The sequence below is a fragment of the Lepus europaeus genome, chromosome 5 (genome assembly GCF_033115175.1).
Source record: "Lepus europaeus isolate LE1 chromosome 5, mLepTim1.pri, whole genome shotgun sequence".
In the NCBI taxonomy this organism is placed as follows: domain Eukaryota; kingdom Metazoa; phylum Chordata; class Mammalia; order Lagomorpha; family Leporidae; genus Lepus; species Lepus europaeus.
The window spans coordinates 67,785,301-67,812,211 of NC_084831.1; the positions used below are offsets into that span (position 1 = coordinate 67,785,301).

The following is a 26,911-nucleotide window of genomic DNA, read 5'->3' on the forward strand; positions in this document are numbered from 1 at the left end:
ACAGTCTTCAGTCCTAAATCTGCAGAGCAGAGCAGGCCAGAAAGGCTAGAAACCCAGACAAGGTTTGTACCCCGCAATCCTGAGGTCCTAGTCCTTCTTCTCTATGAAACCCCAGTTTTGTGTTTTATTAGCCTTCAACTCTGCAACAGACCCACTCACATTATGAAGGGTTCAGATTAAATGTTAATTACAGGTAAGCATGTAAACCAGTATTTGACCAAACAACTGGGTACTATGGCCTAGCCATGTTAACACATAAAACTAACCATCACTGACTATATCCTTTACCTGGTAATTAGAACATTGGAAATTACTCTCTGCAGGCACTAAGAGATATTGGAAGTTGGAGGATTAATATGACTGCAATTTCTAAGCAGTTCACTGCTTTTGTCTTTATCTAGCTTTCTTCTGATTCCGTGTTTGAGAGGATGTGATGTTGCCTTCTCACTGGTGTCACCAGAATGGGGCACGGTAGAGGATGGTTTCTGGTAACTTCACTCATTATCTTCTGAGGCAGCTTGGGGAGGCCAGATACTGTGATTTCCTGAGTGCCTCAATGATCACAATACCATGGTAGACACTCGACCTACATAATTCAAAACAATACTACCAGGAAGGTATTTAAAAGAGGAGAAAACACTAATAGAGAATTTCACTAACTCTCCTAACCTCCCTCAGTGAGGAAACAGACATTTTTTTAAAAAGACTTATTTATTTACTTGAAAGTCAGAGTTACACAGAGAGAAAGAGAGGTGGGGGAAGAGAGAGAGAGAGAGAGAGACAGAGACAGAGAGAGGTCTTCCATCCACTGATTCACTCACCAGTTAGCTGCAGCGGCTGGAGCTGCACCAATCCGAAGCTAGGAGCCAAGAGCTTCTTCTGGGTCTCCCACGTGGGTGGCCATCTTCTACTACTTTCCCAGGCCACAGCAGAGAGCTGGATCGGAAGTGGAGCAGCCGGGTCTTGAACCGGCACCCATATGGGATGCTGACACTGCAGGCGGCGGCTTTATCCGCTATGCCACCACACAGGCCCCAGAAGCAGAGCCATTTTTGATCGAAATGGGCAACTCTTCTGCTTAATTGCGTTAGCAGTTCTGAACTCAGGATCAGTTGTGTCTTGCTTGGAGTAGCCAGGACGGTGAATAAATCATAAGTCAAAATGGCTTAGAGGGTAAGCAGCTTTTTTTTTTTTTTGGCAGCACAAATGCCCTCCCAATGAAATTTTATGTAAAAACTCAGCACTCTTCAAATGTAAAACAAAAGCAGAACTGTTGCAGTTGACAAGAAGGCGAAAGAGCCAGAATACCATTTGGGAATTCCCACTTGTCCCCACCTACAACCCCCAAAGGTACTGCCACATCATTGCAAAACTTGACCACAATAAAGTTTGAAATCTACCAAGTAAGCCCAGCCCTCAACTCAGCATGATAAATGGTATACTCTTTATCTGGAAAAGTCCTCCTTTGGGAAATAGGGTGTGAACATGGAACTTGCCTTACTTCGGTTTCTGTTGACAATACATGCCACATTCCAAAATGATCTTTGAGACCACTGTGGCTGAGAAATTATTACAAGATTTGTCTGCAACACAGAGGGTTTAAAAGGCTCAGGTTGATGGAAATTGGAAAGGAACTCATGGGGAAAAATGTTGGAGGTCCTTTTTTTCCTGTCATTTCAGTTCATGGAAAGGGACTCCAGTGGGTCTGCTTGGAGAGGTAGATGCTTTCTTCCTCTAGTTGGCAAGCAGAGCAGACAAGGGGAAGAAGAAAAGAGAAAACCACTTTGCCCATGGAATAGAGGAAAGATGCTGCTGCGTCGGGATTGTGTATGTGTAAAAGCAAGTAAGCCTAGGAGTTTTCTTAGATCTCATTCAGTGAGGCCACTCGAAAGGCACTGAAGCCTCGATGGAAGAGAAAATGGAATAAGTTTCCTACAGACAGAGGGAAAAGGCACAATTGCTAGACTAGAATGCATTCACCAGATCAAGGTTACTATAGAGCTGAGAACATCAGGAATAAGAAAAGATCCCTAAAGAGCAAACAAAAAAGTCAGCTTAAACACCTGCCAGATCCAGGGAGCAGCATAGTCATTATGCCCCCAGCTCCCACTCCACACCCCTTCCTCATCTTACTTCCCATCGACAGGTCCGGAAACCTAGTGAGCAAGGTATGGGAGGAGAAAATGCACCCGACAGATACAGACAAGTGTCCTGCCCCCCTTGATATCCATGTCATTTATTATTATTGGTTTGAGGTTATGTTTTTTCCAGTAAGTGAGTTTAGAAGTTTCTTTTACCTAAAATGGAAAAGTCATGGGCTCGCCCAAGTTTTCATCCAGGACAGAGAGAGAGACCACACCCAGGGAGCAGGTTTAAAAATAGTGCAAGTCAAAAGTCAATTTCATTTGTATTTATACCCAACACATTTTGCTTATCCAGTATCCTTCTTTTATTGATGGTTAGGTGAAATATACATTTTTTGACTTCTTGCAATGGATTCTAGATAAGCATTCAGCAACTCATAGGCCAAGAATTTCTAAGTGACCTCTCTTGAAACATTTGAGAGAAGCTTTTTCTGTCTCCCCTGAATCATTTTCTTCATGTTCATTTCTCATGGGCTATAGCTTCACTTTGCCCTCTCCGGTGCATCCTCTCCCCACCATTGGTCTTTTTTATTTTATTATTTTTTTTGACAGGCAGAGTTAGAGTGTGAGAGAGAGAGAGACAGAGAGAAAGGTCTTCCTTCTGCTGGTTCACCCCCCCAAATGGCTGCCATGGCCGGCTCCGATCTGAAGCTAGGAGCCAGGTGCTTCCTCCTGGTCTTCCATACGGGTGCAGGGTCCAAGCACTTGGGCCTTCCCGGGCCACAGCAGAGAGCTGGACTGGAAGAGGAGCAACCGGGACAGAATCTGGCACCCCAACCGGGACTAGAACCTGGGGTGCCAGTGCCGCAGGTGGAGGATTAGCCTAGTGAGCCACCGTGCCAGCCCCACCATTGGTCTTGCCTCTCCTTTCTATCCATCCCATGCCTGGGTCCAGTACTATGTATGTAGAGGCACTACTCCTCTTTAGAGATTATGGGAAGAATTCTTTAATGTTATTCACTGGAAAATTAACCTACATGAAATAACCAGGCTTTGCGAATGTGAAGTTTTCTGAGCTTTGCTTTCCTCTTCCCTTTATCATGAAGCTCAGATTTAAGGATCTCTGTTCTGAAAACATCTGTTAAGACCTGGGCACTGGTGACCACGACCACGGTGTTGAGTTTGCAGCCCCGTTATCAGGCTGTGTCCCCAGTCTCCTCCCACACTTGGACATTGCCTACTTTTAACCATGTTCTGAACCTTTCCTTCTGCCTTCAAAGAGAATTTTATTTTCCTCTTTACTTATTTTGCACTGACTTTGGCATGTATCAGCACTAACCGTTCTTGACATCTTGGCCTGTTCTGTAGAAAACCCTCCTACAATGTTTCAACAGGAACTACCCCCTAGAAATGGTATCAGATAGCATCTGCCATTGTAGACAGCCCCATTGCTAGTTCCCAAGATATCTTTATGAGAAACAGCTGGCTCCTGCCTGCACCATCTGACAGATAAATAGCATTATCAAAATACAGTAGGGTTATTCTTTCTCGGGATAAAAAACAAAATACCAGTGAGTAAATACAAAATCATGATCCTTTGTTTTCTTAAAACATTATTTTATCATTCTATTTTATTTTAATTTATTTATTTTAATTTTTTAAAAGATTTGCTTATTTGAAAGGCAGAGTTACAGAGAGGCAGAGGGAGAGAGAGAGAGAGAGAGAAAGAGAGAGAGAAAAGGCAGAGAGAGAGAAATCTTCCATTCACTGGTTCACTCCCCAAATGGCTGCAAAGGCCTGAGCTGGGCCGATCAGAAGACAGGTGCCTGGAGCTTCTTCTAGTTCTCTCTTGTAGGTGCCGGGGCCCAAGGACTTGGGCCATCTTCCACTGCTTTCCCAGGAACATTAGCATGGAGCTAGATAGGAAGTGGAGCAGCCATGACTTGAACTGGTGCCCATATGGGATGCTGGCACTGCAGGCAGTGGCTTTACCTGCTATGCCACAGCACGCACGGGTCCCTTATTTGAATTTTTAATTAGTTTTTAACAGACTCAATGTGATTTGTAGATACAATTTTTTCTTTCTTTTTTTGACAGGCAGAGTTAGACAGTGAGAGAGAAAGAGAGAAAAAGGTCTTCCTTTTTCCATTGGTTCACTCCCCAGGTGGCCACTACGGGCTGTGCCAATCTGAAGGCAGGAGCCAGGTGCTTCCTCCTGGTCTCCCATGCGGGTGCAGGGCCTAAGGACCTGGGCCATCCTCCTCTGCACCACCCCCCCCCAGCCACAGCAGAGAGCTGGACTGGAAGAGGAGCAACCAGGACAGAATCTGGTGCCCCAACCGGGACTAGAACCTGGGGTGCCGGCACCGCAAGCGGAGGATTAGCTTAGTGAGCTGCGGCGCAGGCCTGTAGATACAATTCTAAAACATAATGGTATTCTCTTCCTCTCTCCCTCCCTTTCCTACCCACCTCCAACCCTCTTTCCTATTTTCTAAGGAGAAAATTTACCATCAAAATTTAGATGCAGGTTACTAATCAGCCAAGCAAACTTAACTTATAAAAGGTTTCACCACAAATCTAACTCAACCCTTAAAGTGAAGAGAAAGGAAGTAGCAGCTCATTCTGTTGATTTCACTACAAATGGTACTTGCAGGTGCCGTTGTCAATGTTGTGTATGTATGCTGGCCAAAGGCAAGTTTTCAGCACAGGTCATCATTCCTCTATACCTGAAATAGGAGAACTCAAGAAATTGCAACACTCTTACACACAAGTGGGTGTTCGGCTCAGTGGTTAAGACTCTGGAGTGCCTGCATCCCACATTGGAGTACCTGGGTTCAATACCGACTCCAGCTCCCGACTCCAATTCCCTTGAATTCAGGTTGATGGTCCAGGTAATTGGGTTCACGTAACTATTCCTAATAACTGAATGAATATGAATGATGACCACTTAATCAACTATCCAATGATATTTACTCATTTTCATTCATTAACAAGTGAGTTTTTAGTCACACTTCTGTCAAAATATGGATAAATAAGATATGGTCCATTTCTCAAATTGCTCGTAGCCCCAGGAAGCAGACAGACTGTAAACAGATGATCAGTGCTCAATGCTCCAAGGAGATATTTGAGCTGAACACAGGAACGAGGGTGGCTAACTTTGCCCTAAGGACCCAGAAAATCTTTTTTGGGAAAGGATTTCTTTAAGCTGGGTCTTGAAAAATGAGATGCCCAGAAATAATAGGGTGTAGAAAGACCCTTTAACAAATTAATATGAGAAACAACTTTTTTCTTTATATTTTAAAGGCCAAAGCCATCTAAAAATTGACCTTTTGGGGGCTTTCGTTTTGCCACTTGGGATAATAGAATATATTCTCTATCAATCAAAATTATTTTTGATTAAATTATTTTTCTCGATGTTCAAAGGCAAAGCTACAGATCATTCCACTTACCTATATTTTTATGGGAGGATCACTTTATCCTCAGTCCCAAAATCATGATTTGAAATGATAGTCAAGCTTGACATTTGTGTCCCTCTGCTTATTTGGTTTTCACAACGTTGTTTTCCACATTATGAAATGCAAATAGTGTTTCTCAACCAGTTATCATTATTTATCTTGTCCTAAATAAATAACTGTCCAAACAAAGTAATAAAATCAAGATTATTTAAAACAAACCATCAAAATGTAACTCATTCTAGACCAAGGGGAAAAAGAAATTTAAAAGTACACTTGGTAGAATCAATTGTATCAGACCATGAAAATGTTGATCTTGTCCATTTATATCTGTATATTCAAGAGCTGGAAGTTTCTCTTAGAGATAAACAAAACATTACAGTGTTTAAAATGTCTTAATGAATAACATAATCCTCTTTGAGGGATAAAAGGCACCATGTCTTGTGCTAATAATAGATCTATTATGTTATGTGAAGTATTAGCATGTTTACTTAATAGTTTGTTCAGAGTTGGAGTTAAAAAGAAGACAACTGATCATAGTGGGGACATAGTTTATATATTTGTTCACATTTATAGAGTTGTAGTTTTAAAAAACAATTTCACTTAAAACACAAAGTTTTGAAATTAAAAAAAAAAAGTTGAGAGGGAAGAGGGGAAGAAAATAGACTTTCGGCTTTATCATTTGGAAAGAATTAAACGTTGGGCCCTACTTCTGACACTACTGTGGACTCCTTGCCAAAATGCAAACACTTGGTACATTTTAAACAGAAAAAATAAAATCGATCACCCACACAACCAGGCCAAGAATGAGGAGGAGAAAACTTGAGATTTGACAAGAAGGAAAGTAATCCAAGACAGGAAATTGACTTGGTCAGATGTGTGGAAAATCAAGACAACCCGAAAGACCATTAATGGAGGTCCCCATCAGATGGTCTTGCCTCTGCACCCGCCCTCAGCCCCTGCTCTCTCCAGCTGGGAGGATTTATTTCAGAGAAACCCTGCCAGTGCTTTCCAAGGGAAACAAGGCCGGAGCACATTTTACCAAGCTATGCTGCGAAAGAGGCACAGGTGAAAGCTCTTCCCCAGGATGGAGTAAGAGAGCCAACCACAACCAGTGCCCTGGGTCTTCATCTGAGGAAACTCAACTCTACTGAATAGAAACCTCAGCTTCAAGGCTGAAAAACAGAAAAACCCGTCAGGAAGCCTTCACGCTTCAAAAAATAATAGAAGTAGTATCTTTCCTTGTCTCCTATTACTAAACTTGTTGAGAGGCTAAGTTACTAAGGCGATGGTCATTAGACATGACCTAGAGATAATGGGACTGAAAAGTGTTAAGAAGTGTCTGGACCTGGAGTACCATCACCGGATAGAACCCAGTGTTCAATCACAACTGCACAAGAATTAGCCACAGGGAATATGGACTCATGCATATTCTGCCCCTAAGCCAAGCATAGCTATTCGCACAACAGTCTCTGCAGGGTTAGAATTATTTTTGCTGAAAGTATAGCATAGTTTTACATGAAAGGAGAAAAAGTATGTATAGTTGGACTCCCAAGAAGAAAATAAAAAATCATTGTAATCGTTGCACATTTGAATGCTATCTCCACCACTTTTGAGACATGTGATGTTGGATAGGTTATTTGATTTATTTGTGCCTCAGTTTCTCCATATGTAAAATGGGAGCACATTTTATGTAGTTATTATAGTAAGTGAGCTAAATATAGGTAAGGTGGCCGGCGCCATGGCTTAACAGGCTAATCCTCCGCCTTGTGGCACCGGCACACCGGGTTCTAGTCCCAGTTGGGGCGCCAGATTCTATCCCAGTTGCCCCTCTTCCAGGCCAGCTCTCTGCTATGGCCCGGGAAGGCAGTGGAGGATGGCCCAAGTCCTTGGGCCCTGCACCCACATGGGAGACCGGGAGAAGCACCTGGCTCCTGGCCTTGGATCAGCAGGATGCGCCAGCCGCAGAGGCCATTGGAGGGTGAACCAACGGCAAAAAGGAAGACTTTCTCTCTGTCTCTCTCTCACTATCCACTCTGTCTGTCAAAAAATAAATAAATAAATAAATATAGGTAAGGTACATAGAACAGTGAGTGACACATAGTAAGTAATCTGAATAGGGTCATCAGTGAAGAGTCTGATTCTGGAGGCCAAGAACAGCTAATTTGCACATTTCTGATAAAATCTCCCAGGTGATGCCAAAGCTGCTGATCACTATCACACTTTTTTTTTTTTTAAATAGTTTAATGTATTGAAGAGAGATAGGGAGGGAGGTCTTCCACCCCCTGCTCCCCAAGTGGCCACAACAGCAAGGCTTGGGCCAGGCTGATGCCAGGAGCCAGGAGCTTCTTCTGAGTCTCCTATGTTGGTGCAGGTGCCCAAGCACTTGGGCCAGCCTCTGCTGCTTTCCTAGGCACATTAGCAGAGAGCTAGATTGGAAGTGCAGCATCTGGGACCCGAATCTGCGCCCATATGGGATGCTGGCACTGCAGGCTAGGGCTTTAATCCGCTATGCCACAGTGCCAGCCCCCTCACTGCCACACTTTGAAGAGCAAGTTTGCTCATTGCTTTCTCATGACAGCCTGGAATTTGGATGATTTCCTTTCTTTTTTTAAAATATTTATTTGGAAGGCAGAGCATCAGAGACAGATGGAGAGACAGAGAGAAAATCTTAGACCTGATGATTCACTCTCCAAAAGGCTGCAACAGCCAGGGCTGGGCCAGTCTAAAGCCAGGAGCCAAGAACTTCCTGGTTTCCCATGTAGGTGACAGGGACACAAGTATTTGGGCCACCATCTATTGCCTTCCCAAATGCATTTATTAGAGGAAGATGGATCAGAAGTGGAGCAGCCAGGGCTCAAGCAGCATTTCTATATGGAATGCTGGCAGTGTAGCAAATAGCTGCTTAACCCGCTGTGCCACAATGACCAGCGCAGGATGACTTCCTTTCTAGTCCAGTTTTCGGTTTAGTATTCTCAAGTTTTACTCCTGTTGTCCCCTGCTAAAATGTCATGGCTTACATAATTCCATAGTAAATAAAATCTCTTCACAATATGTGCCTTACCTCCTATAATTAACCTAACTTATCTAACTAGCTTATGTTTAGTTAATGTAGCTAGCTGCTTTCAGGTTGCATTTTTCATTTTCAGCCTTCATGCGTGCTTGGCTCTATTCTTTGTTTGAAATGTTATCTTCCTTTTTTAGTTCTGTTAATGTCATATAACTCCTTAAAAGCTTGACACCAATATCACTTATTCTACAAGACGTTCTATTTTCCTGAAATTCACCCGCTCCTTTAAATGTTCATGTTGCTTTGTTGACTTTATGCTGATTCACATTCTGCTTTGTATTTTATTTTTATACATCTGTCACCTCTCCTCTCAGACCAAGAGCTCCTTGAGGGGATGCTTCAAAGCAGGAAAGAACGGTTTAGAACAAAATCAGTGGAAGCACTTCTTCACTAATTATTCAAACTTAACACAGGCTGAAAATAGAAAACAAATCCATTTGTAGCAATATGGAAGAAACTAGAGGATATTTTGTTAAGTAAAATAAGGGAGGTAAAGAAAGACAAATACTGCATGTTCTTGGTCATTAGTGAAAACTAAAAGTTGATCCAATAGAAGTAGAGAGAAGGGGACTGGCGCTGTGGTGTAGCCAGTTAACACCCTGGTCTGAAGCGCCAGCATCCCATATGGGCACCGGTTCGAGACCCATCTGCTCCACTTCCGATCGGCTCTCTGCCATGGCCCGGGAGAGCAGTGGAGGATGGCCCAAGTCCTTGGACCCCTGCACCTACATGGGAGACCTGGCTCCTGGCTCCTGGCTTTGGATCGGTGCAGCTCCAGCTATTGTGGCCATCTGGGGAGTGAACCATCTGATGAAAGACCCCTTTCTTTCCCTCTCCTCTCTCTGTGTAACTCTAACTTTTAAATAAATAAATCTTTAAAAAAAAAAAAGAAGTAGAGAGTAAAACAGTGATCACTAGAAAACAGGGAGGTGGAAAAGAAAGAAGTTGGATAACAGGCACCAAAACTAAATAGGAAGACTTAGTTCACTGTTCTACAGCACAGAGTGTGGCTATAGTCTACAACAATTTATTTTTTAATTATCAAAGTAACCAGAAGGGGAGTTCCCAGCCCATAGAAATGATGAATGCTGGAGGAGATGGAAGTGCTAGTTGCTCTGACTTGATCATTACTCATTGTATACATGTATAGAATTATCACACTGAATCCCATAAGTATGTACGAACTTTATGCCTCAAAATTTTTTTTTAAGATTTTGTTTATTAGGGAGGTAGAGTTACAGACAGTGAGGGAGAGAGACAGAGAGAAAGGTCTTCCTTCCGTTGGTTCACTCTCCAAATATGTCTCAATTCTTTTAAAATTGTCATTCTACTAACGGGAAAGACAACATGGAAAAACAGGGCTCCGTTTTGTATGGCATCGGTTCACCACCACTGAAGGTGACTAGGGCTGCTGGGGCATACCTCACATGGTTGTTCACTGACCCTGTATTTACCGAGGGCTGCCTCTGTGGAAGAGCCCTGCCTGATGGCTGTAGCAGAACCCTCCGAATAAGGCCAGCACCCTGAAAGTCCTCCCTGTCTGGCTGGGGAGATGGTAAAGGAGAGGCTCCACCACAAGTCACCTGGGCTCCTGCCCGAGGCAGAGTCCTGGACTGGAGGAGCTGTGCGTCTGCTCTGTGACTTGTTACGTTCTGAGAGCTTCTGGCTCTGGGAATCGCATACTTATTAAACAAACACCGAGGGGATTTGTCTATAAACGTGCTTTCAATAAAATTCCTTCTCTGCAACTGATAGCCTCCCTCCCAATCTTTATAGCCACCACCTGCGCTTTCATTCTTTGCTCTAGGAACTTTGTCTGAGGCTGATATACTTAACTGTACGGGGCCTCAAGGGAAACGGATGGTTTCTCATGGATTTAAGCCACCACCCCACCCTCTTCACTTACAAGTGACTCTCCTGAGAATCGAGGTTCTGGGACATATCTTTTGCCTCTGTGAAGAGGAAGATCCTTAGCCTCTAAGATCAGAAAGGTCTTGACAGTGACCCTAAAACTTGCTGGTAGTGACTTCTGCCTCTCCTAAGAAACCGCATTGTTGAAAAGCCGACCTGTGTAATTAACAAACATTCCTCCTGTTAATCTGAGAATTGGGACATTTTGGAGCTTGGAGGGAGTTTGGAGCTTGCCTGGTTCGTTCCCTCATGTTTTTCTCAGTGGGGAAACTGAGGCCCATGATGACACAGTTGCTTTGTAGCAGAACAAGGCCTGAGACTTAAGCCTTCTGAGTCTGGCACAGAGGGGCAAGGATGAAGGAGGAAGACTGGATTTATTTATTTATATCTCTATGTAGGAAGGTACTTGAAGGAGTTCACAGAAAATCCATATTCTGAAAAACTGTGAGGATTTCAAAACATTTTGTGCTAAAATTAACCTGTTTTTTAATTCCTTTTTCTGCTCTGTATGTCTCTATATCCACTTATCTATGTCAATCTATTTGTCTGTCTTCCGTGATGTGTCAGTTACTGTGTGTTTGACAGCTTAAATGCTTTATCATATAACATTTTCACAACGTTACTGAAATTCTAATAAGCGATTAGATAACAAGCCTGAGATTCACAGTGGTAACGTTTCCAGTCCAGGAGGACACAATAGGTGTATAACTGTGCACTATTCCCCCGACCCCTTTGTCAAGGGAAGCCTTCATCTGAAGGCCAACAGCAAGGGGCCCTTCTAGCTGCTGGCATGAGACAAAGAAAAAGGAAAGCAGCCCTTATCCTCACACTAAGGAATAAGATGGCCTTGTTCTACCTTTCTAGTATAAGTGCTGCCGAAGTGAGCACTGTTCTACCGTTCAGAGTTACTCTCTGTTCTTGTCTCTGAAATTTTATTGCTCAGTCACTGTGGGCCATACCAAGAAGCTTCCTGCCCCACTGCCTCTTGGCTCATATACACTGTCTCTGAGACATTACCCATGCCTGGGGCTTCCTCCTGCCTCAGATACTGCTATACCTTACTCAAGCCGCAATCATTCTTCCCAGCTGTACTCACTTAACAACAATTGCCTGCTGTGCCTGCCCCAACCATGCTTAAACTCAGTGTTAAACGCATAGAAACTGTCTCTCTCCCTTGCAACCTCTCTTTTGGAATTTATATTTTCTTCCTGACATATTTAGTATGTTTCTTCTTTCCGTGTCTATACCTGCCTTCAATATCCTTCCGAAGACAACTCAAGTCCTCTCCTCTTATTTAATTCATTTTTAAAAAGATTTATTTATTTATTTATTTGAAAAGCAGAGTTATAGAGAGTTAGAGTCAGAGAGAGAGACAAAGAGAGAGAGAGAGAGAGAGAGAGAGAGAGATCTTTCATACATTGGTTCACTCCCCAAATGGCCACAATGGCCAGATCTGGGCCGTGCCAAAACCAAGAGCCAGGAGCTTCCTCCGGGTCTCCCATGTGAGTACAGGGGCCCAAGAACTTGAACCATTTTCTGCTGCTTTCCCAGAAACATTTGCAGGGAGCTGCATGGGAAGTGGAGCATCCAGGACTCAAATCAGCCCCCACGTGGGATGCCAGCACTGCAAGCAGTGGCTTTACCTGCTATGCCACAGTGCCTGCCCCTAATACATTTGTAAAAGAAGAATTTAATGGGCACATGTATGACAGAGAACAAAACAGACACAGGCTGTGACCTGTGGGGCCTATAAATAAGTAACTGAATTACATAATGACTTCTTTGAAGGGAAAGCAATGGATAGGGACAACTTAATGTACTTTCCAATTTTCAATATTGACTTGTCTCTGGAAATTTTTCAACATTGACTTGTCTCTGGAAAGAGTTTAATAACTATCAAGTTGGAATTGTTTCATATCTGTGGGAAGATCTGGTGGCAGGATCTATTAATATGCATTCACATGTGGGTCCAGGGAGTTCCATAGCCAGTCCTTGGGGGTCTTTGTTGACTGGGACACCTTTTAGGTGGCTGATAATCCATTGGTCAATCCCAAGAGGGAAAAGTTCTTGGAGCAGTTCTGTATGGATGAAAGCCCAGCTTGGATCCCTGTTTGCTTCTTTGGGAGCTGACTGGGTGGTACTGGCAGGAATTACAATTCCCTGGAGCTTGAATGAAATACACATGGCACTCTTTCATGTGAATTCAGCAAAAAGCTGGCTGGGAAACAAATGACAGCCAAAGAGCTTGCACTGCCATGGTAGTGAATCTTCCCTTTGAAGATTTCGTCAGTAGAGTTTTCCTCTCCAGTATCACTATGTTATAAACCTAATGAGTGTGTTCAGTGGTTTGAGGATATATAGCAGACCATAATGGGAAACATTTTAGATCAGCTCTTACTTCTGCTCTTAATATGAAGATAATTTTGGTAACTGGCTACACTTCTCACGGAAAGATGGAAAGAGATGGTTGCTGAGATAGCAGTGATAGACGACGAGTTACTCATACGCTGTAGTATGCTGGTCACACAAACCATACGACTCTCCTAATACACACATTGCACATCTTGCACACATACAGGTACACACACTGCAGGCATGGTGCTCCAAGGCAATCAAGGCCCATCAAGGATACTTCCTAGTGTGGTTTATTTTCTGCTTTTAAGTTCCATTAAGACCCATTTGAGAGTGACTATTTCATAATGCCTCACACTTGGTAAAACCAGTTCAAGAGCAATTTCTGTGCCCATGACTAACACATGCAAAAAATAACAACATAGATAAAAAAATTGCATGAGGAGCAAAACAAAATTATTTTTAAAAGACATTTCCAATAGCAACAAAAAATGAAAAATTGTGTTTTTTAAAAAAGGTTAAATTTTAAAAGTTCATGAAATAATTTAATTTAAAACTAATAAATTAGGAAGTTATTAACATCTTTAGTATTTTGTATCAATTTTTTAATATTCCCAATATAAGCTAGAAGACATATTTGTGCTCAGATACCCTGTAATTTTAACATGTAAGTGCCAAAATTAGCATTATAAAAATATCTGATGTCCTAAGCAAACATATGAAAAAGAGTATAATTGTACAATTCCAGAAATCTCTTACTTTGTCATTTTGATACAATTTGAACAAAATCAAATCTTTTGATTTTTCTTGACCTTGCCTTACCTCCCAAAAACACAGTGATATTTCAGGTTTCCTGTCACAGATGATAAAATGATTTGCATATTCATCAGTATACATAATGGGTTGAAATAAACACTATAGTTAGTTAAATGACAGAGCATAAAATGATTTCCAGTCACTCCATTTTTTTCCCTATTTATATGGAACCAAATGCTGACTTAGGACTTGCCAAAAGGAAAGGAATATTGCTTTTAAGCCTGGTGTCTGATTTTATTTAGGATTAGTGAGGCCATCTTGTCGTGTCTCAGGAAAACTGGAACCCACCTATGGGGCCTGAAATAGCCATTCAAGACACTTGAAGGCTGCAGCTCATCAGGGGCTTCCTGCCTAGCAAGCCAGTGAAAGGGAGCAGAATGAAGGAAGTCTTTCCACTGGCCTACACATGTGCAAGAGGGTCTGCAGAGGAAAATCACCGACTGGTGTACAGAGTGTGAGTCCAGGGCCTCAGTTCTCAGCAGTACAACCACCTGGTTATGCAGAGTTGAATTTCAATGCTACTCAGTCTTCAGCATTCCTTAGAGAAAAAGTAAAGGCTTAAAGTGACTGTAGAAATGCCATCCAATTTGCCAGCTTCACAAACCTGAGGTCATGCCAGAACTAAAACAGAAAAACGGAAGGTAATAGTGAGAAAGTAAGAGTCGGGAGAGCTGAAATCTCAGTGAAATTCCTGCTGTTTACCCAGAAGGAGTCATGTCATCAGCAGCCCAGGAATTCAAACTGTGCTAAAGAACCTTCATGTTGGGTTTGGGATGATGTGCCAGAGACATCTTTCTTATTTACTCTGGCCTGGGTGCGAGGGTGGTGATGGGAGGAGGCTCCCTCTACTACGATGCCCTTTCCTAGCTTCTCAGAGAAGCCCAGATAAGCTCCTGGCTGGGATAGAAAGTGGGTGGTAAAGTCGAATCATCAATGATGCTGAAAGTCCTGGGTCAAGAGAGTATCTCCGCTAGTGGTTGTTAGGCATTGAGCATCTCTGTGTCCCCTCAATAATGAGTACAATTCACCTGCTCTCAGGTCATCTTCCCAGCAGCTGGGAGAAGGTTCACTTCAATTTTGAGCTGAAAAGCCTCTGAGCAGTGAAACACTTTGCCCATGGTCATATAGTGACAGGACGACTTTGGATTTGAAACTTGCCTAGTCTGGTTCTAAAGCCCATGCTAGTCACCACCATGCTTGGTCACCTGGCTCCTTTGCCTCTCATGATGTCCCAGAGTTGTTCAAAACTCATCTGTGAACCTGCCACTCCACAGCACAGGGCATACCACTGGTAGAAGTCTTCGTTTTCATTTTTCTTTTCCCTCTCCTATCTCCATTTTTTCCCTCTGAAGACCTTATTAGAGCTATGATTCCTTATAGGCAAGGAAAAATGAGATCTGGCAAAGGAGGAGACCAAGTTGAGAAGAAGGAATGAGAAGTCTGAAAGAGTCTGTCTTAGTGTTGAGAAGAAAGAGTAAAAGAGCAACTCAACATGGCAGCAAAGCTTGGCTAACATGCAAGGGAACTACATAAAGGCACAATTTTTTTTTATCCTTTAATCATAAATCATATTGAGACAGCATTCTTTTACATTTGTTTGCACTAAATACATCAATGTGATTAGCTTTACTCTAACAATCTGCTTCAATGCTTTTTACCAGAGCACTAAAAATATTTCTATTTGCTTAAGTACTGACTTCTGATTTGCTGATTTCCTTTCTCAATAGATTTATGAATTAGATTCAAAAGGCACCCCACTTTCTGTCACACTGCCCTCTTGCATCCCGCTAGAGATTTTTATTATTCTCTTTTTCTGTTCTCCCCTTGATATCAATGCTTCTCCAAACATCTTATCATTTTTCTCCTTTCTGAGCAGACACATTTATCTGGCTAGAAGAATGTGGAGGTTCCAAGGTTTCAAAACCATGGATCAAGTCCAGGCTCTACTTTATGCAGAATGCAAACATCTTTCTCATGTGATAAGCCTCTCTCACCTTTGTTAACACTGCTTTTTAACTGCAAAGGGCCAGAAAATGAAGGTGTGCCATGTTTTTGAGAGAGTAATAGGTGACATTTTACATTTATTGAGTAATAAAGCACTGATTGTACTTTCATGTGGTTTATTAAGCACATTTATATACATTTTATATACTTGCATATGCTATTTGCTCACTAGTTTAAATAATTATGACTCAGGCAGTAGAGAAGCCAATGAGTTAAAGAAAAAAAGGGAATGGCTTCAAATAAAAAATTGAATTGATTGCTATTAAGTATATCATGTACGAGCCCCCAGGACAGAAACCATTTTAGAAGGTACTGCCAGATTCTATATTGCTTTTGCCTATCTTTCATTCCAATTAGAAAGTTGTAAATGGGGAACCGAGTGGTTCCGTTTGGCCTGATACATTGTAAGATAGGCCATAATGGACATTCTCAGTCCAAGCCTTGTATAAGCTGGTAATCAATTTCCATAAATGAATTCACATTTGCCTTAATGGGAATTGGCTTTGTTTTCTGGGTAATGATAGGTAAACTAAGGACTGGATGTAACTCAACATCCTGAAAGAAAAGTCTTCAATACCCATGTTAGCCCCAAGACAGAAAAAATGGGAAATAACTTGAAAGAAGTGATTTATTCCTGAGATTACATATGTGTGTGTATTATATTATACAAATAGTATATGTGGCATTTTTATTATTCACCTACTAGTCCTGGATAATGAGAATTAGATTCTAAGATAAAAAGCCTTTAATTTCAATGGAGCATGCATCTGCTATATTGATAAGGTATGTCTTTTCATTAACGATTTATTGAATTGTATTCTTAACATCATATATCTATATTTAAAAATACAAACATTTGCAAAAATCCAATAATAATATTTGCAAGAAACTGGAAAAAACCTTAAGAAACCATTTCATACACTATGGTCTGCAATAATGATTTTAGTTCAATTTTGTCCCCATATCTTATGCCAAGAAAGCCTGATTTATAAAGCATGTTATCCAATCCAGAACCAGATAATACTGGAGATAATTACTATGCCTGGTTAGAGTTTAAGAGCAATTTCCTGAGGTTCCACTTGTAAAAGTGAAAGAACACACATTGGAATGAGTGCCGGTTAGCTACATTCTAAAACGAAAGTAGGGAGTTGCTGCACAAAGCCCATTTTCCAGTATCAGCTTAGATAATAACCACACTATTCCTGATAATGCTGTAGACTCTTTCATAGGGTGATTTTACTATGTGGGTACACAAACTCTTTTTAAGCTTTTTAAGCACAAAGAACTAAATCAATCATAGTCTAATTTCATATAACTTATTTACAAATACAATCAGTGCTTTATTATCCCAAAGTGGAACTTATTAAAATCTAAAGCTACTTGGATTTCCTCTGGAAATCAAACTACGTTTTATTTCAAATAAGCAAAGAACCATTAACTATATTAAAAACATCTTATTACATTTAGAACATTTTAAAAGAACACTGAAAATTACAGAAACTGTTTAATGTTTTCTTTGAAAGGAACATTCAATGTTAAAAGAAAATAAATTTTGAAGATTTAATGTATAATTCAAATTAAAAACAAGATTATTTAATATTCCTTAAGGAATATATAAACCCAAGAATAATTTTATCCTAAGATAAATCAGTGATAGGGGTAGTAAACACTGCTTTAGAAAAAACTATTATTGTTCACATTTTTATTTTATTTGAGCTTGTCCCGCCTTGAAAATGATGAAATTTTCTTATGAACGTGGGCAAAACCAAATGAGGAATTGAGTAGACTTTTGGCATATTAAAACAAAGATAGATGAACGAATTTAGGCCATTGTTTGGTTTTTTAAAAAGCCACATCCATTTAGCTTGGAGTTATTTTGTGCAAATGATCAGTTTAGTTATTTGACTTGGTAATGCATAGCCAGCAGAAAAAGAAATTTTTAAAGATAAATTCAAATATTTAAAGAAACTTAAATGTTAGGTACCAAAAAGCTATTGTCATCAGGGCAAGTGGCTTTTTGGTACAGGCTTTGGGCTACTGCTTATGAAAGTGGCATCCCCTATTGGAGTGCTGGTTCAAGTCCCGGCTGCTGTACTTCCAATCCAGGTCCCTATTAATATGTCTGGGAAAGCAGAAGAAGAAGGCCCAGGTGCTTGAGTCCCTGTCACCAATGTGGCAGATCCAGGTGGAGCTCCTGGATCCTGGCTTCAGCCAGGCCTTGCCCTGGCTGATGCAACCATTTAGGGAGTGAACCCACAGATGGAAGATCAATCTCTCTTACTCTCCTTCTCTGTCTCTGAAACTCTGCCCGTCAAACAAATAAATAAGTCTTAAAAGATATTGTCACACTATGGTAGAATTTAAGAACAAAAGTTTTTCTCTATTTCTATCTTAAATAAAAAGGCATACAGTTATTTCTTATCTAAATCTTTATTAGAAGAAAAACAATTCAATGTAAAACAATGTGTAACAACAAATTTCATTAAATATTAAACAGTTTTTGTTATCAAAGATATTTAGACAATATGTTCTTAATATTTCTGCACAGCAGAAGCACTCCAGTTATAGAGCTCAGACTGTCAAGTGCTCACATGAGTTTATTTTTGGCATACAAGTTTCTAAAGTCACATTTAAAAAATGTGATAATAGATAAAGTGATAGTAACTTATTGTGATTGATTCTCAAAGCTTTCACAATTCTCATTATGGGACTGACATTCTTTAGGGCAAACACTTTTGTGAACTCTTTCTTTAACAATAAGTAACAGACTGAATTAATTTTCTTTAAGTAGTAGTACTAGTAAAATTACTGTAAATTGAGTTAGAAATCATGTTCCTGTTTATATTCACACAATAAAATTAACATATTATAAGTAAATTGATTATTTTATAGCAAAAGTCCAAAAATGAAACAACATATATAGAACAGGCTTTAATGAAAATAAACAATAATTTACTATGAAGCTGTTCAGGACATGACATCTGTGAGCACCCTCTTGAGGGGTAGTTTCCCTTTGTAATTCCTAGAAGTTTCCCTTTCCAATCTGTAAAACACCAAGAAATGTGGTCTTATTGTATTTTCATAGGTCAACTATAGAAAAGATTACATTTTAAACTTCTCTTTATTAAAAAAAAAAAAAAAAAAAACACCCAAACCTAACAAGTGTCCTTTCAGGTTTTTTTTTGTTGTTGTTGTTGTTCTTGCGTATAGTACACATTCGTGAATGTCCACTAGACGCAAGGGAAATTGTTTATACTGCATGATATACTCTAATAGTGAGGATATCAAACACACTGAAATGACAAATGGTTTCCAATCAGTGAGCTAAGAGGAAAACAAATGCAAGAAGACTTGTTTTAATCATTGAATGTTGCAGGTTTTAATTTTTTTAAACAATGTTTGTAAACTTGCCCACAAAAGCTGGGTAATATTAAACAGCCAGTAAGGCACTTTGTCAGAGGATGAAGTAGTAAAGGCTGGATGATTGGCAATTTGTTTAATAGGAAACATTCTATACTTAGCAAAGTCTGGAGCAGGCGGTCTTTTTACTGGTTTATTCTCAAACAGGAGTGGGGAAAGCTTTAAAAATTTTTCTTTCACGTTGTTTACCAATTTTCCCTGCAGAAGAAGTCTTTTAGTTGTAATTTAAAAAATATATTAGGAGCTATCAATTTAAATAATGCATAATTTTTCAATCTAATATTCAAAAGAATACGAACATATTCAACAGGTATTTTCAAAACATCCAAGCCACTCTATTTAAAAATGAATTACAAAACAAAAGATCTCAGTATAAAAATGTTCCATGTTATTAACAATTCCCTTGCGACTTCTGATGGCTTCGCATATTACAATATAAGCTTTGGTATAAAACATGCAAATGCAAGCCAACAAGGTCGTGAATACAGTGTCGCTGAACACAAAAGCACTTATAAAACGAGTGGTGCAGACACGGCAGGTAGGGAAAGGTAACAGACCGCTGGAGGATGACCAGTTTGCTCTTCTACCGGCCCTTATTGTGTATACTGTCCTCCGTCAAAATCTTCAGCAGAGATTGAGCCACGAAATAAGGTCTTGCAGCAGAACCATCGTTTCTTTCTAAATCTTCCACTAGGAGGAAGAATGGCACAGAGTAAATACCAAAGCAACACTATAAGAGAAGTAACATCGCCATCTGCTGCATACTTGTTTTACAGCAATTCAAAATAACATTTGTTAAAAAACAGCACAGTTTGGCATCCACATTATTGTAAACATAGGTATGAGAAAACGATCAGCCCTTGTTAGTATGACAGTAAAATACTATTTCATTTTGTGTCCCAGGTCAGATTCTTCTAATATTGCATACCTCTTAGTTGCATGCTTGAGGAAATAAACTGTTACCTTCTTGTTTCTCAATTTATTTTCTAACTTAACATATTCGTTCAAAACTCCATTTGCTTTGCCATCAGTATTTTAGATAGTACAGCCTTGAAAAACAAGATTTCTAAAATTTTAGTGTACAGAAGTTCAAGTCCTTCAACTGCAAGTTTTGAAAAATATTACTGTTTCTTTTCACAGTTTTGAGTTTAATTGCTTTGTAAGAAAATGGATCTAAATTTCTTCTCAAAAACTATACACATTTTTACTCCATACACTTCAGTTACATAAAGAAATAATAAGTGGGGAATATTTTTCTGTCTAGGTATAAGCCCAGAATTTGGTTAAATTTGCAACTATTTTTTCACATGTTGATTTACATTTTATTCAGGTGATTTTCCAACTTTTATGTGCATCAGAATCAACTAGAAACTTTAAATAATTCACAGGGTGGTGAACATCCAAACACAACACCAGAGTCTCTTGAGTAGGGCGTCTGTATTTGCAACAAGCTCTCTGGCAGAGGTCACTATTCTACCAGATCTTTGCTGTGTCCCCTAATTATTGAATAATAATAATAATAATGTTAAAATCTAGAAAATAAGTGATCACTCCTCTTTCCTTTGAGGAGAATGAGGATGAAAAAGGCATTTTGCCAAAATGTGAAGCCATAGTACACTTTTGACAATAATAATCTCAAGAAAGTAGTCTAAAAATAAGTTGGCAGTCATTATAGGACCAATATTCTGAAAATTTTCCCTCTTCACTGGCTTTTTGCTTTTAGCTGCCATGAGTCAGTCTAAATCAGGGTTCTTACACTTCAGGATAATTAAATAAGTTAGTACTTATATTAATTTGTAACACAGTAATACATTTCTGACTCTTGAATGTGTGGATTATATTCAGATTAACATATTACATCAGCATGTTCCTTTCTGTCAATTCACAAATGACGCTATATACCAGCCTAGTGTAAAAGCCAAGGAATGCTAAATTATTCAATGATCTTTTTGGGGTGCATTTTCAACAGTTAGCAATATCAAATAAATTTGCACACATGGGCTGGATAGGCAAAGTATCGTATGTCAGATTCATGGTTCGCTCTACCATGCAAGACTTAGGCATGGCTCAGAAACCATCTTGTTGCTCTGGTCAGCAGGGGTAGGGTGTGGTGATAACTTTCCTCCCAAACCCTGGAGCGAGAAATTTCCTAACACTCAGTAAACTCCCTGTAAAGGTACCAGATTAGGTACCTAGTGAAGGGCCAACATTTTTCCTTAGGATTAAATCTAAAGTGTCTTACTTATCTTTTCTCTTTCCTTACTGAAAGTTGAGCTAAAATGAAACCTTTTGTAGAACAAAGCTACACAATCTCTTTAATCTAGAAGTACAGGTATGCTCAGGAAAAGAAAAATCACTCTGAAACAAATCCATACTAGTCTTCCATTTGGTGGGAATAGGAAATTTGAGTTGGAGACAACAGGCATGAGTTATGCGGCATTTTCAGTTTTGTTCAGAATATTTTCATGGTAGCCAGCAGTTTCTATTATTGGAAATGACATTTCAGAACTCATATTCAACTTCAATACAAATATAATTTCACTACAGAAGAATGGCCATAAAGGTTTCACAGTCATTTTAACCCAATAATGCTTTCTGTAGAAACTATGTAACATTAACAACTATATGTTTGTTATGAACTTGACTCACTTACTGAAATATACTTCCTAGGGAACCATTAATAGACGTTTAATCACAGTTTAGAGAGTTTCCACCAGCTTGAACAGTATAAATATAACCATAGCACCATATTTACACATGTAGTACCATATGCTGGTTAACTATAGGTCATTATTTTTATGGCTAATTGATTACACATTTATAGTGCTTTCAAAAATTGCCTGAATATCCTTTACAAATATACAGTTATAAAAAGAAAGGCTATCAAAGTGCTGAATGGAAACAGCACGCTGAGTTAAAAAAGTTATTGAAACACTTTCGGCTAAAGATTTTTAAAAAGGTTGGACATTAATACTTTGCTCTTCAGCTGGGTCCCGTCTATAAAAGCCTTCTACTTCACAGAGGCCACTGTCATCAAAAGCCTGACAACTCAGATGGTATCAGGTGCTGACTTTTGAGAAATAGCACAGAAATTTCACATTACTCATAAACAACATCTTCAAGTCACACTTGACCTAATTTACAAAATTTCAACTTAAAAGTGAGTGGCACTGCTTGGAGCTTTTCTACACTTTTTGCTTCTGGGGCACTAGTTGCTTCCTGGACAGAACTCCATGCAGGTTAGGGGTTATGAAGTAGGGCTTTTCTGCAGATCCATCATTTCTTTCCAGATCTTCACCTGGATGTGCAGCAGTCAGAGCAGGGCAAGAGCAGCGAGCCAGAGCAGAACAAGCACATGTGTTTTTATAAGTTGGCGAATCAAACAGGGGAAAATCAGAGAAATCCATGTTAGAAAGTCAAATATAAAACAAATTCGTGCAGTTAAGGTATAGATGCTGGATAAGGCTGGATAAGGCAAGATGCCTCAATCCAGGAAGCACTAAAATTTCCCACTGTTCCCTCCCAATCCCAAAGAGTTCGATTTTGAGACTTTAAATGTTAATAAGATCGTCCATGTTTTTTCTTTTATTGCTTTTGTTTGGAGATTAAGCATTTTTAATTAAGATGTAATACTTATACATTTTTAAGAGGTACAGTTCAATCTTTCAACACATATACACATGGTAAACGAATAATACCAAGCAATTAGCCTTTCCATTTCCTTATTTTTGTGTTTGGAGCCTACCAGCTCTTCTCTTACAGTTCTTAATAAAGAATATGACATTTTATTGTGCACCAGGATCTCCCCACTGTGCTATGGAATACCAGAACCCTTACCTTCACCCCTTATCTTACACTCCCCCACCCTCTTCTCTTATTTGAAATTCAGATAAACTGTCTCTATTTAACTTCCATGTAAGAGAACGAACATACATACAGTATCTGTCCTTCTGTATCCAACTTATACCATTTAGCATAATGATCTCCAGTTCCATCCATTTTTCCTTTCGTGTCCTTTTTTTTTTTTTTTTTTTTTTTTTTGACGGGTAGAATTATAGACAGTGAGAGAGAGAGACAGAGAGAAAGGTCTTCCTTCCATTCACTCCCCAAATGGCCGCCACGGCTGGTGCGCTGTGCCGATCCGAAGCCAGGAGCCAGGTGCCTCCTCCTGGTCTCCCATGCGGGTGCAGGGGCCCAAGAACTTGGGCCATACTCCACTGCCCTCCCAGGCCACAGCAGAGAGCTGAATTGGAAGAGGAGTAACTAGGACTAGAACCCGGTGCCCATATGGGATGCCGGTGCTGCAGGCAGAGGATTAACCAAGTGAGCCATGGCGCCAGCCCCTCATGTCCTTTCACAGTGTTATTTTTAAATTTTATGACTGTTCACTTCAGAAACTTATAAATTGCTGCATCCTCAGGAATGAAGTTGATAAAAAGTGTACTAATCCTATGATATATGAAGAAAAATCATTGAACTTCTAAGTTTAGAATCATTTCTTTAAAAAGCTTTATTTATTTGAAAGGCAGAGAGAGTGAGAGAGAGAGAGAAAGAGAGAGAGAGCGTGAGCTTCTATCCACTGGTTCCCTCCCCATATGGCCACAACAGCCAGGTCTGGACCAGGTTTAAGCCAGGAGCCAGGGACTCCATCCAAATCTCCCAAGTAGGTGGCAGGGTCCAAGTACTTGAGCCATCATCTGCTACCTCCTAGGACACATTAGCAGGAAGCTGGACATAGTGGAGTAGTGGCAAGGACTGGAACTGGAACTCCCATATGGTATGCCATTGTCTTAACCTGTTGTGCCACAGCATCAGCCCCTAGAGTCACTTTTAATGGTAGCCCACATCTGAATGTTATAGATGACGTGTCTAACACCCAGGGATGTGAAATGATTTTACTGAAGTCAAAAACTCTGAAGCAATCGAGATGAGAATCCAGCCTCTTGACACCTGGTCCAGTAATCCTATTTAATGCTAAGGTTTCTTGTCCTAAATCCTTGCAATATTCCTCAGATTACATTCAAAAGCTAATACCAGAAGTAGGTGTTTGCACTAGGGGTTAAGATGCTGGCGACCCATTTCAGGGTGCCTGGGTTCAATTCTTGGCTTTGGTTTCTAATTCTAGCTTCCTATTAATGCAGACCCTGAGAAGTAGCACGTAATAGCTCAAGCAGTTAGGCCCCTGCACTAATGTGGCAGTCTTGGATTGAGTTCCTGGTATTTTGATTTAGGCCCAGCCCTGACTACTGTGGGCATTTGGAAAGTGGGCTCACAGATCAGAAGGTAGTTCTCTGACACTTTGTCACTATTTTCCTGTTTTTAGAATGAATATAAAATAATTATAAAAAGCTAAGACCAGTGTTTTCTGGCTTTGCTTAGGCTGATATTAAAGTGATGCTGTGTTTCACTGAGCACCCATCTGCTCGGTGGTTTGTGGGGTGGGGTGGAGATGAGAATTAGTGCTGAGATGTAAGGAGAAGTTTACATGGAATTCAGATTCCTGCATAAATGTACAATTCACAGCAGGTATTATCTAAACTCTTCTGGGAATGGTTGGATTATTGGTTCAGTAGATTACTATATCAGACTTCATGGTAGCCTTCCTCACAAACTGAGAAGTGAAGGAGAGACATGAAAACACTGAACATTTTTGTTCCTTTTGTCCTTAATCTTATTTCTATGTTATATCGTATGTTTATATCATTATTACCCTTGAGGAACTGGTGGGAAGTCTGGTCTGGATCCTGTTAGTAATCATATATGACTATTTTTTTCCCTCCCTGGGACTAGGATTCTTAGCACCTTGATTCTATAAATGAAGTGTTTGAAATGGATGGCATTTTAAAAACACAAGATTTTGGCACTCAAAATGATAGGTATAAAAATATATTAAAAAATAAAAATGTTATTCCACACAATCAGTTTGGCTTGGGGAATCATTTAAGAAGAATGTTTTCTAAAGTATGATGTTACCCATAGTAACAGCTGGGAAGGGAAGAGAGATACAACATGGTTTCCATTGTTCTTTATTATCAAAGTCATGAATCTATAAAAGGAAATTATTCATGGTCATGTATTAATATTCTTTATTGTCTAAATTAAAAATCTACTTCCAAATGTAAAATCTATACAATTAGCTTAAGATTCCAAAGACTGGAAACTAGTAGGTTCTGGTCATCACCTGAGATAAATTTTGAAAGATATTTTCAGTAACAAGAATGGGGAAGGTCACAGAGGCATCTCCAGGTATTGACCCCATGATAAGTGCTGAGATGAAAGAAGAGATCTTGGAACATTCCAGAGCCATGCCTTTACTGTGACTTAGGCACTGCCTTCCTCTGGGGCTCCTTTTTCCACCCTACACTTGAACTGCAGTTTGTGCATGTGGTTTTCTTAACAAACTGGAGGCACTAGGAAAAGACAGAAACATCCAGTTCCGTTGATAGCCAGAGGAAGAACCATCTGGTACACAATGTTCTCTTTCTTTGTTCAGTTATTGAAAATCAATTTTAAATCTTAGAGGATTTTCTTGGTGTTTTTTCCTTCAATGTGTCTCCCTATAGTTATCGCCTCTCCTGATGCCAGCATGAAGTTGGTAGTGTGGGTTACTCTAAAAAAAACCCTGTAATTTTATGCAAATGCATTGCTCAGAAATGCCTTGTCAGAGACTAAGCTTTCTGTTTCTCTTAAGAGAAACAGAGATTTGCCTGACAAATCATCTCTCAGGGCATGTAGCTGAATGGCTAGCAAATTTTGTTCTTTTCCCTGCTGATATGACATTGAAAGTGAGGGCCCACTGAAATTCCTGCTGGGCACCAGTTTCTCTAGGACTTTTCAGATCCAGGACCAATATTTGGCACCCATTCTTGGTCCGTGAGCTGTGCATGCCACATAGGGGCATAGTGTACAAGTCAGTGATGAAAGCTCTAAAGAAGCATTTTATCTCCAAGTCTCTAAAGTGATCTACATACTTCCCAAACATGCTCCTATATAAATTCTATCCAGTGGCTGGCATTGTGATGTAGTGGGTAAAGCCGCCTCCTGCAACACTGGCATCCTATGTGGGCCCCAGTCACTGTCTCCCGGCTGTTCCACTTCAAATTCAGATCCCTGCTAATGGCCTGGGAAAGCAGTGAAAGATGGCTCAGGTGCTTGGGTCCCTGCATCCAAGTAGGAGGCCTGGATGAAGCTCCTTGGCTCCACCCTGGCTCAGACCTGGCTGTTGCAACCATTTGGGGAGTGAACCAGTGGATGGAAGACCTCTCTCTCAATCTGTAAGTCAGACTTTCAAATAAATAATAAATAAAATTTTTTAAAAATAAAAAAATAAATTCTATCAATTGTCATGTTACATGGTGAGAAATCGGCCTGTGTGTCTTTGAAACCATTGCCTTTATCAGAATCTGTAAGAGCTCTAGTTAAACTATTCCTAAACCCAGTTCCTAAAGGTCACTTATATCCTCAGTTATGTTAATATAATACAATAGAAGCTTATAATTATTTGAAACATAAAAGCATAAAGAAATGAAAAAATGGCCAGCGCTGCGGCTCACTAGGATAATCCTCCGCCTGCGGCGATGGCACCCTGGGTTCTAGTCTCGGTTGGGGTGCCGGATTCTGTCCCGGTTGCTCCTCTTCCAGTCCAGCTCTCTGCTGTGGCCCGGGAAGGCAGTGGAGGATGGCCCAAGTGCTAGGGCCCTGCACCCGCATGGGTGATCAGGAGAAGCACCTGGCTTTTGGCTTCGGATCGGCGCAGCGCGCCAGCCATAGTGGCCATCTGGGGGGTGAACCAACGGCAAAAG

General features: G+C 40.2%; 1 protein-coding gene and 1 long non-coding RNA gene across 3 annotated transcripts in view; one reads left to right on the top strand and one right to left on the bottom strand.

Moving 5' to 3' along the window:
• Positions 1 to 26,911, top strand: part of LOC133759874 (uncharacterized) — a 38,735-nt gene that overhangs the window by 9,065 nt on the left and 2,759 nt on the right. The window lies entirely within an intron of this gene.
• SLC44A5 (solute carrier family 44 member 5) overlaps positions 18,192 to 26,911 on the bottom strand; it is a 440,515-nt gene continuing 431,795 nt past the window's right edge. Inside the window, exons 23-24 of one of the 2 annotated variants that reach the window (XM_062191562.1) lie at positions 19,667 to 19,799; positions 18,192 to 18,732 (exon numbers count right to left, since the gene is read on the bottom strand). In XM_062191562.1, the coding sequence (XP_062047546.1) occupies positions 19,693 to 19,799 (107 nt within the window). In that variant the 3' untranslated portion in view covers positions 18,192 to 18,732; positions 19,667 to 19,692. Of the gene's footprint in view, positions 19,800 to 26,911 lie in introns of both variants that reach the window. The other variant, XM_062191561.1, reaches the window with a different exon arrangement.